This window comes from Talpa occidentalis, unplaced genomic scaffold (genome assembly GCF_014898055.3).
Source record: "Talpa occidentalis isolate TD23 unplaced genomic scaffold, MPIMG_talOcc4v2.1 talOcc4.9, whole genome shotgun sequence".
NCBI lineage: Eukaryota > Metazoa > Chordata > Mammalia > Eulipotyphla > Talpidae > Talpa > Talpa occidentalis.
This window is the reverse complement of record NW_023605305.1, coordinates 12,464,996-12,477,437: the sequence shown is the minus strand read 5'-3', so window position 1 is coordinate 12,477,437 and position 12,442 is coordinate 12,464,996. Positions and strand designations below refer to the sequence as shown.

The 12,442-nt window shown below is 56.2% G+C and overlaps 2 protein-coding genes across 2 annotated transcripts; both read right to left on the bottom strand.

The window, feature by feature from the left end:
* Nucleotides 1-214: 214 nt before the first annotated feature.
* Nucleotides 215-4,738, bottom strand: C1QC (complement C1q C chain). Its single transcript, XM_037499992.2, has 3 exons — nt 4,631-4,738; nt 4,158-4,353; nt 215-1,200 (listed from the first exon to the last, which is right to left on the bottom strand). Exons 2-3 carry the CDS (start codon nt 4,339-4,341, stop codon nt 644-646), a joined length of 741 nt encoding a protein of 246 aa, XP_037355889.1. The 5' UTR covers nt 4,342-4,353; nt 4,631-4,738; the 3' UTR covers nt 215-643.
* A 2,954-nt stretch (nt 4,739-7,692) lies between these two features.
* Nucleotides 7,693-10,732, bottom strand: C1QA (complement C1q A chain). The gene is made up of 3 exons (XM_037499994.2): nt 10,636-10,732; nt 9,616-9,785; nt 7,693-8,640 (listed from the first exon to the last, which is right to left on the bottom strand). Exons 2-3 carry the CDS (start codon nt 9,776-9,778, stop codon nt 8,066-8,068), a joined length of 738 nt encoding a protein of 245 aa, XP_037355891.1. The 5' UTR covers nt 9,779-9,785; nt 10,636-10,732; the 3' UTR covers nt 7,693-8,065.
* Nucleotides 10,733-12,442: the final 1,710 nt, after the last annotated feature.

The window sequence follows — 12,442 nt, the reverse complement described above, 5'->3', positions numbered from 1 at the left end:
AGGTGCCTGTGAAATTCCACATAGGTCAACATAGGTTTGGGGATTCAAACATACTCTCACTGACTTGTGAGCACTAATACCTATACTGACAGTGGTGCCTCAAACAAGTGACAGCAGACAACCCCTTCTCTCAATACACATCTCTCCCAAACAACCAAATGGTACCAAGTGTCTCAACCTTTGCACCAACCTTTACTGAGCTCCAACTGGATGCCCTATCTGAGCCGAGAGCCCATGACAGCTGTGGTAGATGCAGATCTGTCCTTGACCTGATCCAAAAGGTCGAGAAGCCATAGAAGCAAGAGCAGGTGAAGAGAGCTGTTTCTTCAAGGAATTGGCAATGAGGAATCTGAGTCATGCATGTTTATTGATTTAATTCTTTACTTATGTATCTCCCTGCCTCTTTTGGGAAAAATGAACCACAGTCCCAGAAGTGTTGGTTAAATGTCAAAGCAGTGGCTCTTAAAGGAGTTCAGAGGAGGGAGGGCACTTGTGGGGCAAAGGGTCAGGGTGGGCTTCCTGGAGGAGGCATCCATCCAGCAGGGTTTCCAGAAAGACCTGAGTAAAGACACAGAGGTGGGCCAAGCAGCAGACTGAGCAGGTGGGAGGTGGGGCAACCGGGGCTGGAGCAGACCTGCCTGCCCTAGTCGGGGAAGAGCAGGAAGCCAGAGAAGATGCTGTCGGAGCCCTCAGTGCCCACCATACCGTTGTAGTCGTTGACCCCCAGCCACACCTCTTGGCCCACCTTCATCTGCAGCAGCACACCACCTGAGCTGACCTGCTTGCTGTTGGACATGTGGTCACAGAAGGTGGTCACCTTTCTGCCGCTGTGGTACAGTTGCACACACAGGTTGGCTGTCTGTGATGTGTGGTAGACAAAGTAGTACAGGCCGGGCACTTTGCAGGTGAACTTGCCCGTGTTCGTGTCATAGTCCCTCTGTGGGTTGGTGATGACCCCGTTGAACTTGACCAGGTTGTTGGACTCCGGGTACAGGATTGTCTGCCGCGTGACTGAGAACACAGACTGGTGCTTCTGCTTGTATCTGCCCTCCAGACCCGGCGGCCCGGGGGGTCCCCTGACACCAGGGGGTCCCTTAAGCCCAGCGGCTCCCCTGGGGCCATTTTTGCCAGGATGGCCAGGTGTGCCAGGGTCTCCCTTCTGACCCTTGGGTCCTCGTGTCCCGGGGATAGCTGGGATTCCTGGGGAGAGAGGGGGAGGGAAGTGATGGGCAAGGGACAGAGAAGAGGGGCCTTGGGGGTGCCCTCCAGGGGACATGCCACCGGGTCTTGGTCTCTGGATCCTCCTTCCCCAGGTGGACTCTCCACCTGGAAGCAGTGGGCAGGGAGTGGGAGGAGAGGGAGAAGTTTATAAGTTGGCCAGAGAGGGAGGGAGATCCAGGTTCGGGCCTGCCTCCCTGCCCTTGGAGGGAGCCCAGGTGCTCCCCTGTCTCCCGTCCTCAGTGTCTACATTAGTGATTGAGAGGGTTGGACTAGCCCGCTCAGGAGGTGTCAAGCTGGCCGGGGCCTCAGAGAGCATGTCGGAGGCCAGGGCTGTCCGCCCGTGGACAGCGTTCAGCTCAGGCACCTTCTGTCTGGACTGCACTGTTTTTTGACTTTTTAATCTTGAGTCCATTAACTCACTCAGACTTCACCTAAAAGTCTAGGTTATAATTTTTCTTGACAAAAATCAGAAGGCTGGCCAGAGGGACATTCCTGAAATCTTGTGAAACTTAAGCTTCAGGCCCCATTAACTTTCACTGACCCCTTCAAGGCCCTTTGCCTAATTCTGTATTTATAACTTTTGTCAACTTTTTGTGTTGAAATAATTCTAGGTCAATGGGAAGCTGCAATAAAAAGAAAAGGACAGGAGCTTCCCCAGTGGCCCAGCTCGTGTAATTAAAGCATCAAATCCAGAACCTGACCTTGGCACCCCCCACACGCACCACTTCTACACACTCATTTGCGCGCGTGTGCTGTTCAAACAGTCTGGTCATGTGTGGATGTGTGTAGCCACCTCCACAATCACATCTAGTCTAAATGCTGTGTTGTTTGTCTTAAAGAGGGGCCTCAACATTGTATAAGCCTCAGAGCCCAGCACCACCTGTGTCCTCTCTGGAGGTGGAGCCACCCCAGGCCAGCTCAGTGGGTGGAAAACACAGGAGAGTCCAGGAGAAGCCACCCCACTAAGGGGGCTGCTTTTTCCACTGCCTCTCTTCCCACTCAGCCCCCTTCACCCCCTTATGACCTCTGGTCTCATTGTACAGACAAGGAAACTGACCCTAAGACCCACCCCCCTTCGCCGCATGTGGCCATGCAGCGAGGAGCAGGTAGAATTGGGCATCAAAGTCAAGTCTGCCTGAATCCCAGTGTCGGCCCTGGTTATCCGAGTCTCTACAAGATTCTTCTCTCCTTGTCCAAACTGCTCATCTGGCTCCAGTATCCTCTTCTAGCAAGCCCTCTCTGACCATCCCTGTGGCCTCCTCTGACCTCCTCAGGACTGGGTGTCTGTGCAGACCTATGCTGTGCCAGATCCCCAGCGCTGGTGTGCCTTTTAGTTTCCAGGGTTAGGAGTGAGGGGTTGTGGGCTTCAGGTTAGGCGATCTCTCCTCCCTGAGCCTGTTTGCCCGGCTGAGATAAAGGCATAACAGCACGGATCCCAGAGAGCTGCTAGAGGACAGGGTGGCGGATGCGTGTGGCAGCACCTCCTGGGAAGTGCCCAGCCATGGCAGGTCCCTGTGGAGGCCATCAGGTGTTGCTGCGCAGGCCAGCTCACATCCTTCAGGGGGTCTGCCCGAGGCTGCCTGGGGGGGAAGGACCCAGTGGTGGGAGGGGCCTGAGGACCCTGGAAGGCGGTGTTAAGGGCGAGTTTTGACATGGGACAGGAGTCCACCTTGCGGCTTCAGGTAAGTTGTTCAGTCTCTCTGGGCCACAGTTTGACTTTGGTAAAATTGGTGTGAATCACTTCTTTAAAGGATTTCGACCTGGGTGTTCTCATTTATGGAATAGAGTTAACCATTTTCTCTACCCTGTGAGGCAAATATGTGCAGGGCATTTGGAATCATGCCTGGCACATAGTAGGAGCTCAATAATTGATGGCCATCAACCACCTGGGCAATGGGACGCGGAGGCAGCTGGGGATTACAGGGTCCAGAAACATGGCAGACCTGGGGCTCCTTTTGGAATGTCAGTAAAATTTCACTCTGGCTGGGATGGAAGATGGTGGGAGATGCCTAAGAACATTCCTCTTGACTGCTCCCCTCCCCCACCCCGCTGTTTCTGTCCCCTCCCCCATCACCTCTGCCTAGGCCCATCCAGCTCACCCAGGCCCATTCCAGACAGACACACTCCGCCTCTGAGTTGTACCCCGACTCACAGACAAGGCTCCCCCAGACTCTAGCTCTCCCAACAGCAGCCCATTCATGTCCTGAGTCCCTTGGGCTCATGTCAGGGGTTACCTGTGAGTTTCCAACAGGAGAGTCTGTGGCTGAGATCTTCTCACTTCCCACCCTCCAATTACCCAGACTCCTTTGGAGGCAGATGAGACAGATCCTTGATAAGAACGATGATAAGCAAGGCCTACGCTTATCAGATACCTACCTTGTGCTGGGGGGAGGGATGTCTCTTTAAAGGTATCTAATCATCACAGCTGCCTCTGAGCAGTAGCGCTACCAGTTCCCACTTTGCAGGTGAGGAAACCGAGGCAGTGTGAGGTTAAGGAATTGGCGTGAGTTCACGCAGTGGAAGTGGCAGGGCTGGGATTGGATGCCTGGTCCTGCTGGCATCGCATATATTCATGCTGTGTCCCCCACCCCCACTTCCCCAGGGGTCCACGTCGCAGGACAGGGAGTGAAGGGGTGGGAAGAAACGTCAACATTACATGCTCAAGTTTGTCAAAGGTTTTCACCTGGATCTTCCCCTGGGGCCTCCTGCCATCTTCCAGGAAGGGTGCCTTATTCTCCCCCTGATACCAGGTGAGGGAACTGGGAGCAGAGAGGTGAGCTGGGCAGTCCTGAGCCCAGGCTCTGAGGAGAGAGGAGCTAGACCAGCCCTGGGAGCTGGTCTTGCTGTCAAGTTGCTCTCTCCCGTCCCCCAGGTCAGGCCCAGGTGGACACTCCAGCCCCTGTGCCCCAGGGCCCCCAACTCGGCAGCAGACTCACCTGGCTCACCCTTGGGCCCCTGCAGTCCATCATGCCCATCCTTCCCTGGGGCTCCCGGCAGCCCAGGCATCCCGGGGATCCCGTAGCAGCTGGTGCTGGCCTGGCTCTCCAGGGGCAGCAGCAGCAGGAGCAGCACGAGGTTTAGACCCAGGGGGGCCCATCGGGAGCGGGAGCCCACGTCCATCCTGAGGAGGAGCTGGTGGGAGAGAGCGGAGTTGGCCGGTCCAGGCCCGACCCGGCTCCCCCACCCTTTCCCAGCTCGGCTATCAGAAGACGCTCCCCACCCCAGACCCCTCGCCCCTCAGGACCCCATGACGGAAAGAGTGGGGACTTCTGGGCCAGGTCCCCAGCTCACCGGGCAGGGGACCCCTCCACTCTCCAGTGGGGCTGTCCCCGGGGGCCGTGTTTGAGGAAGGCCCCAGGGGGTGGAGGAAACAAGGTGTTCCCTCCCTGGGCAGGGGGCCTGCACTCACCGGGGGAGGGAGGTCTTGGTCTGGTCACAGCGATGCCCTCAGGTCTGCGCCCGTCTCCCAGCAGGAGGACGCGGTGACAGTGGACACAGCCAGGACAGCCCAGAGCAGGCCGGGCCCCCCTCTCGGGCCCTCTCCCCCTCCCCCCAATCCCACATCCCCTTTCTCATTTTTTTTTTTCCCTGATTCAACACTTTCTTCTGGCTGCTGAGCCAGGCTGACCGCAGCGACACCCGCGCGGCCCCTCCCCAGCCCTGCGTGTCTGAAATGAGGAAACGTCCTCTTCCCGGATCTGGTGAAGCGCTGAGGGCGCGGGTGCGAGTGTAAACATGAGCCTCCTGGCCGACTTCCCCTACAGTCAAGTTCACGCCATCGAAAGCCCATTCCCATCTGCCGGTTGAAACCGAGCTGTTGCACAACGTCTTGGGGAAGAGCTGGAATCCCCCTTCCCAGAGGAGGAAACCGAGGCTCGGGGAGGGGAAAGCCATCGCCCAAGGTCACACAGCGAGTGGTTTCTTGTGGCCCAAAGCCTTCTTGGCTTCCCCCAAGAAGAAGCCTCGGGTGCACTTGTCACAAGGCAGGCTTTATTCTAGAAACTTCCAACGCCCCCTCCTACTTATTGCACTGAGAGGTGGACACCTGAGATGGATAAGCTTTGATGGCCGCAGCCTGCTCTGGCGGGCAGCTGGCTCTGGCTACAGCCAGCAGCCTTGGGGTCTCCTTCTAGCCCTCCACTCCCGCGCCCAGAGGCCTTCAGCAAATCACAGGCCCCTCCAGTCCTCCTTCCCATCTGTATATTGGGGGTCAGGGTGGGGCAGAAGACCCCAGGCTTTCCATGGTGGTACGTCTCCCTCGCGGGGGCCCCTGATTCCCCTGATCACCCACCTTCCCTGCCAGCACTGCCTTCCTCACCTCTATCCCCGACCGCTGCCTCGCCCCTGCCTGTGTCCACTCGTCCTCTGTGTATGGGGGTCCCGACAGCCCCCTGCAGGACAGCAGTGAGCCCTCCATGCAGGATGCGCACACTGCTTAGTCCTGCACTGGGTATGAGCAGTTCAGATCCTTGCCTCGGACTCCCTGGGTGACCCCTCAGGGCCTCAGTCTCCCCATCTGTACCTCCACCTTGTGGTGCAGGGATGCAGAGTGTGAGGGAGAGCAAGGATGTAGATGCACTTGGTCCTGGGAGTCCCCAGCAGGTCGAGGGCTTGGAAGAGCAGAAACGACAGGCACAGCATTTTGGAAGGTGGGGACCCTGCCCCCTGGCTCCCATCCCATCTTCCGCCTGCCGCCTTTGTGCCTGCACCTGGCTTGTCCAGCAGGTGGCAGCCTCGGCCCGTGCTCAGCCCTCATTGCCCCTCCTGCCCACCAGGCCACTTGAGCTCTGGCAGCCAGGCTGGTGAGGGGCCTCGCAGAGGGGGGTGGGTAGGGGTGGGATTTGGGAACAGGAACAGTCAGGTCCTCTTCACACCCACTGCCTCTGGCCTCTCTGGCCACTTGCAGGCCTCCACCCGACATTTTCTTTGTCCCATTGCAATGAGAGAAGCCACTCTGGGGTCAGGCAGAGCTGGTTCGAATCTAAGCCCTGCCAGTTCTGGCGGTGTGACCTTGGGCAGAAGTGCCCTTTCTCCAAATCCTCGCCTATTTTGCTAGGATTAAGTTCGTCCATGGTGAAGAATTGTCTAGCGCGGAGTCGGCACTCAAAGGTGTCTCTTTCCCCAGTCGGTGCGAGTGTCCTGGGTGCAGGGGCAGCGCTGGGACAAGCGGGACCAAGAGGGCTGGGCTCTGTCGTCTCCTGGCCACCAGAGGCTGCAGGACAGGGCAGCCGGGAGAGGCCTGCAGTGAAACCAGCGGCGGGGGTGGGGGTGTGTAGGTGAGGACTCTGGCTGTCAGTGAGAGGCTGGGAGAGCCTGGGAGCGGCCTGTGTCCTGAGGGCCCCAGGGGGTGTGAGCACACAAGGTCAGCGTGAGCCGTGTGTGCACGGTGAGAATACACAACCTGTGTCATTGTGTGTCTGGGCTCTCCAGGTGTGCATGAGAGCATGTTCTGATGGCTTGTGAAGGGCAGGTGAGCAGAGGTGCATGGCTATGACAGCACATGATCCCCCAGCGTGTCTGTGTAGACTTGAGGGATGACTGAGGAGTGTCTGAGGGATGGGAGTTCATAGGCATCTCGAGGGAGGCGTGTACGTGCGTGGGGGTGGGCATGTGTGTGGTTGTGTGTGCACACGTGTGTATTATGGTTGCTGTGTGCAGACGTGACTGCAGCAGAATGATAAAAACCAGCTTCCTCTGGGAAAATGCCCCCTGGATTTTTTTTTTTTTTTGTGGGACCCTCGCCGGCAGCCGGGGAACGAACCGGCACTGCAGAGGCCACAGGCAGCCTCGCAGCCCAGCGCTCAACCGCTGCGCCACCAGGGGAGGCCCCCCCTGGATATTTTTAAGCATTGGACAATTTTAGGACTGAACTCCTAGTCTCCTGGTTTCATCACGTACAACAGACATCGTGGAGCTTCTATTGTCTGAGCAGCTCCCACATAGACTCAGTGGGACCTGGGTGTGCACCGCGAGCGTCTTGGCCCTCCCAGTCCAGCAGGCAGATTTCAAGCCTTCGAGTTGGCCAGGAAATCTGGCTTCAGGGAGGACGCTGGATGTCCTTGGGCCAATTGTTCCTCCTCTCCGAGCTCCGCACCTGCCTTTCAGCTTCGGGCTCGGGAAGCAGGCGGCCATTTGTCAGGTGCATGCTGCGGAGGTGGGGGAGGGTTAGACACGCAAGCTTGGCTGTCTGTGAGACATGGGTTCAAATCCCAGATCCTCCCCCTAAACACTGATCTAAGGCTTCATGTCTGCCAATCACCCAGGCTTAGCTTCACTATCTGTAAAGATTAAATGAAAAATAATAACAAAACTTACGAAGCCCATACCCCTTACTGCAGGCCGGGCACTGCTCGGCAGCTTTCATTTATCAGATCACTTCCCAACAGCCCACTGGTAGGTGCCACTTTACAGTATCAGTCCCACTTTACAGATAAGGAAAGGAAGGTTCAAGGAAGTTATGTCACAAGCACTTGTGTGTGTGTGTGTGTGTGTGTGTGCACGACTGGTAAGTGGGGACCCCAGGATTAGAACCCAGGCTGATAAGCTCCCAGGACTCTAAGCACATATTGTAAATGCCTGAATGCAGGCCTCCTCCTGAGGACTCAGTAACTGTCATTCTTGTGACCCCCGTCGCAACAGACTCTCAAGCTCAGAAGGTGTGGACTTAAGTGTTTATTCCAGGAAGTTTTCTCAGAAATAACCTTCCTTCGGGCAACGAAAGCAACAGCCTCCCACTTTACAGAGCGGAGCACAGACACCAGAGAGGTGGAGTGAGCGGGCCGGGCTGGGGTCACAGAGCAGGAAGCAGATGAGGCCCGGGTGAGGAGGGGGCTCCGTCCCCGGCTCAGGCAGACGGGAAGATGAGGAAGCCGCTGAAGACGCTGTCAGCCTCGGGCCCCTGGTAGATGCGGCCCTTGGCGGGGTCCTTCTCAATCCAGACATGGTCCCCACGCTGCAGCTGGAGCACCGTGCCCCCCGACACCACCTGGAAGATGGCCCTGCTGTTGGCGTCGCAGAAGCCCAAGGTGCGCCGGACCTGGCTCCGCGCGGACAGCATGATGGACAGACAGATGTCCCACTTGGACACCACCTGGAAGGTGAAGTAGTAGTAGCCGGGCACGGCGCAGACGAAGTGGCCCGAGTTGTTCTGATACGCGCCCTCCTGGTTGGTGACGACGGTGCCGAAGATGACCACGTTGCTCCCTGAGAGTGAGTTCCGCAGCAGGGCCGAGAAGGCCGGCCGTGGCTGGTCCTTGATGTTTCCTGGGTTGCCCTTGGCGCCTCTGCTTCCTGGGGCACCAGGATCCCCCGGGAGGCCGCTGGGCCCTGAGTAGCCCAAAATGCCAGGTAATCCAGGGAGCCCAGGGTCCCCCTGGTCTCCTTTAGGGCCTCGGATGCCCGTCCTTATGGCGGGGGCCCCTGTCAGGAGAAAGGCCAGATCAGGAGTGAGAGTCTAGTGTCCAACGGTCCTCAGGAAGACGATGGCCCGGGACTGCTGGGGAGGGCGAGAAGGGAGGGCAGCGCCTGGGCCGTCCAGACATTGACCTGAGCCCGTGCGTGAGCTTGGGCAGTCATCTCAACCTCTCTAGCCGCAGCTGCTTCATTTGTAAAGTGGAGAGAAATGTGGACAGGCTGGGAAAGGGTCGGGTTCTGGGAAAAGCAGAACGTGGCTCCTCTGGATATTCCTGCCCAGCACCTGCACCCCACACCCCCAGAGTACCAACCCTGCTGTCCTCAGGTTCAAGGGCCGCATGGAGGATGCCTGGATGCACGTTATTGCAAATGTCAGTGCAGGAGGTTCTGGTTTGCTGTGGCCTGGGAGGCTCAGTGGGGTTACGGGAAACCTCCCTTTTCCTTCACCCCCAGCCTGCTGTCGAGAAACTGAGAGTTTCTGACGCCTGAACGGACAGGGAGAGTGGAAGCAGGGGAAGAATTGGGAGGGATGGAAGGAAGCAGAAGGCACAGTTGACATAAGTCGAGCCCTGTGTGCCAGACAGGACGTTGTCATTTTACAGTTGAGGGAATGGAGGCTCAGAGAGGGTCCCTTGCTGAGGTCACACAGTAAGACAAGGGCTCCTTGGTCTCAAGCCTAGGGCCTCAGTCTTTCTGGTAACTGAGTAACCAATGGCTGGGTGCTCCTGAAGACATTTCACGCTCATTGCTGGTGGCAGCCTGTTCTCTGGAGGAAGACTCGGCCAGTAAGGGAGAGGCTCGGGGGCTGGGGGACAGGGCCCAGAGAGAAAGCGAAGTCTCCTCGCCTCTGGGACCAAGTGTCCCCAGAGGAGCTTTCTGTGGAGGGCCAAGTGCTTCTCAGTGCTCCTCCCCCCAGCCTCCGTCCTGGATCCCAGAGCAGGGGGAGGGGTGAGGGACTGGGGGGGCAGAAGGCATGCTTACCCGGTTCCCCTTGCTCCCCCTTGAGGCCTGGCCTCCCAGGTCGGCCTGGTATTCCTGCCGCCCCATTTGTTCCGTCTGGTGCTCGGCACACGTCCTGGGTCACTGCAGAGGCCAGGGATATGGCCAGCACGCCGGCTGCCAACCAGCCCCAGGGGGCCCCCATGATGCCACTGTGGAGACACAAGCAGGGCCGGGCAGGCTGGACACACCCGCTTTCACATTGAATCTCTCCCTCCCACACACACACAGTGATGACACCCACATGAAGCCTGGAGGCCCTCTGAAGTCCCCCTTCTAACCAGCTCCGGGGACCCCACACCTACACACAGAACCACAAACTCACAAGATGCACACGTGCAACGGAGCACATCTGTAGAGGTGCACCCTCAGACACAAACACCAGCTCTTACCCCACACCTACATGACAGAGTAAGCAGTAAAAATCTACCACACGCTTGGGACACACAAACTGACCCCCAAATTGATGCCATTCTTCACTTGCCTGGACACACACATTCATAGACTGCTACAGACGATCAATTCCACTGGACAAATATTTATTGAGCACCTGCTCCTTATTTAACTAACGCTCTCTCGCCCGGCTGGTAGGGCTGTGCACGCCGCAGGGATTCACAGAGGCTGGACACAGCACACCTGCTCACTCCCGCATACACTCGGCCCCTTTCAGCAACGCTCCCCCACACACACCATCTTCTCTGTGAGAGCCTCCTGCCACATTCTGACACCCCCAGCCTCGCCAGCTTCTTGTGCTTTGGGGGACCAGGCCCAGGAACTCTTATTAGAGCTGATGAATCTGAGCCTCCCACCTTCCCCCAACTCTGACCCAAGGAGTTGATTCCCCACTCAGCCATTCTGGATCCGGTTCTCCCCCCACCCCTGTCCTGGCACAGAACCAACTAGTTGTGCTCTCCCTCCCTCCCTGCCTCAGTGGTCAAGCCTCCCAGGCTGGCTCCCTGGTCCCCTGAACTTCATGCCCCCCCCCTCAGGCGCTGGCCTCACCTGCCTCGGGTGGTCAACTCGACTGGACGCTCCTGCCCTCACCCAGGGCCCCTGTGGGACACTCAGCAGGGGCGGTGCTGGGCTGAGGACAAGTTTCACATCCTTTTCCACTTCCCTTCTCCTCCGTGGACCTGCCCCTGGCCTTGCCCCAGAAGCCAGAGCCCAGACAGGGACATTTTGAGCAGACCTCAGCAAAACCGAGACACTGACGTCCTACCTCAGCACAGCTGGTGTGGGTGAGGGACGCACGGCAGAGTCTGCATGGATGGGGCAGAGGACGGCGTCCCGGGGGAGCGGTGAGAACCAGAGAGGCATCAGGGTGGAGAGAAACTCCTTTAAATTTGGTTAAGTCCTAAGACTTTTTCTTGATAATGAAAGCAGCACGTATTCATTGTCACAGCTTGGACAGCGCAGCAAAGCAAAGCAAAGCACACAGAGCAGTGGAATGTGGTGAGAAGCTTGGCAACCTGCTCTCCACCTGCCGCGGCATAGCATACCCTTGGAGAGCCACTTACCCTCTTGGGCCTTAGCTTTCTTATTTGTAAATCAGGAAGCACAGATTTACCTCATTGAGCTATTAAAAAGTTCTCATGACACAATACACTTGCAAAATATAGGGACATAAAATAGTGGCTTAAAAATGAGGATTCTACCATCTAGAGAACTGTTGTTAAATTTGGATGATCATCCAGCCTTGCTCTCTCTTGTGGACGGGGAGCTCACCACCTGCCAGCGCAGCTCACTTTGACCTTGAGAGCTTGTACTTAGATTGAGTGACTCTGTCTCACCCAAGACTGGAGACCCTAGTGTTCAGGCCTGGACTGACCACATATTCCTGCTTCTTCCCATGACCATATTTTTTTCCCTGAGAATTTTGCCAGAGGGAGGAGGAGGGAAGAGAAGGCTGTTGTACATGCGCAGATGAAGATGGCCTAAGGCCAGGGTTGTCACACCTTTGGACTCCTTTTTCGTTTGCAATCTTGCATGGCACCCAATATAGACCCAGCAGATACCAGGCGTGGGCCCCAGAGCTCCTCCTGTTAGCCCCTCCTGTGCACCCAGACTTCAGGAGGTTAGGAAAGCAGGAATCTCACCCACTCAGCCCACATCTGACTCATAGTGGGACCTGGCAAGATTCACCATTCCCTGGACTTCAATTTCTTTATCTGAGATGGGGCTACCAAGGGATTATATAAACTTCCAAGGAAGTTTATACTGTCAAACCACATTAAAATAAGTCATCGTATGAACAATATCTCTGTGACCTGGCCAAGTCACCTAACCACTCTGAGCCTCACTTTCTCCATCTATCAAGAAGTTGCCCTAAATCTTCTGTAGCACCCCTTCTGCTACCCACCTTCTTTGATGGGTATCAATTTATTTTGATAGTTTCTTATTTAAGGAATCAGCAGGATGATAAAACTGATTCAATGATGAATGTGAGAAACATTCAATAGTAATAATAATTATTAATAATAATAACAAGAAAGACAAGAATCCTGGACCAGCTAGGTTAGATATAAAACTGGTTAAGTTCTACAGGGCAAAAAATTACAACATTGGGAGGGGGGCACTTCTCTATGAGAAAGAAATCATTTGCATCTCAATCAGACAAAAATAACTTGCAACTTATCAGTTTTTTACCAGCTACCAGCTATCTTTACAGAGCCTGGGACCTAATCAATAGTAAATAATAAGTCAAGCAAAGTGACATTCCCCTAGAGTGGCAGGTGCCCCTTAGGAGGGCTCGTTAGACACTGTTCTAATTTGACTTTGAAAGGACACCAGTTATCTATTTGCTTTATTT

Coding starts and splice junctions, on each gene's coding strand:
- C1QC (XM_037499992.2), bottom strand. CDS start 4,341: ATGGACGTGGGCTCCCGCTCCCGATGGGCCCCCCTGGGTCTAAACCTC. Junction 1,201..4,157: donor GGGGCCCAAGGGTGAGCCAG/GTGAGTCTGCTG, acceptor CTCTCTCCCCAG/GAATCCCAGCTATCCCCGGG.
- C1QA (XM_037499994.2), bottom strand. CDS start 9,778: ATGGGGGCCCCCTGGGGCTGGTTGGCAGCCGGCGTGCTGGCCATATCC. Junction 8,641..9,615: donor GGGGGAGCAAGGGGAACCGG/GTAAGCATGCCT, acceptor TTCTCCTGACAG/GGGCCCCCGCCATAAGGACG.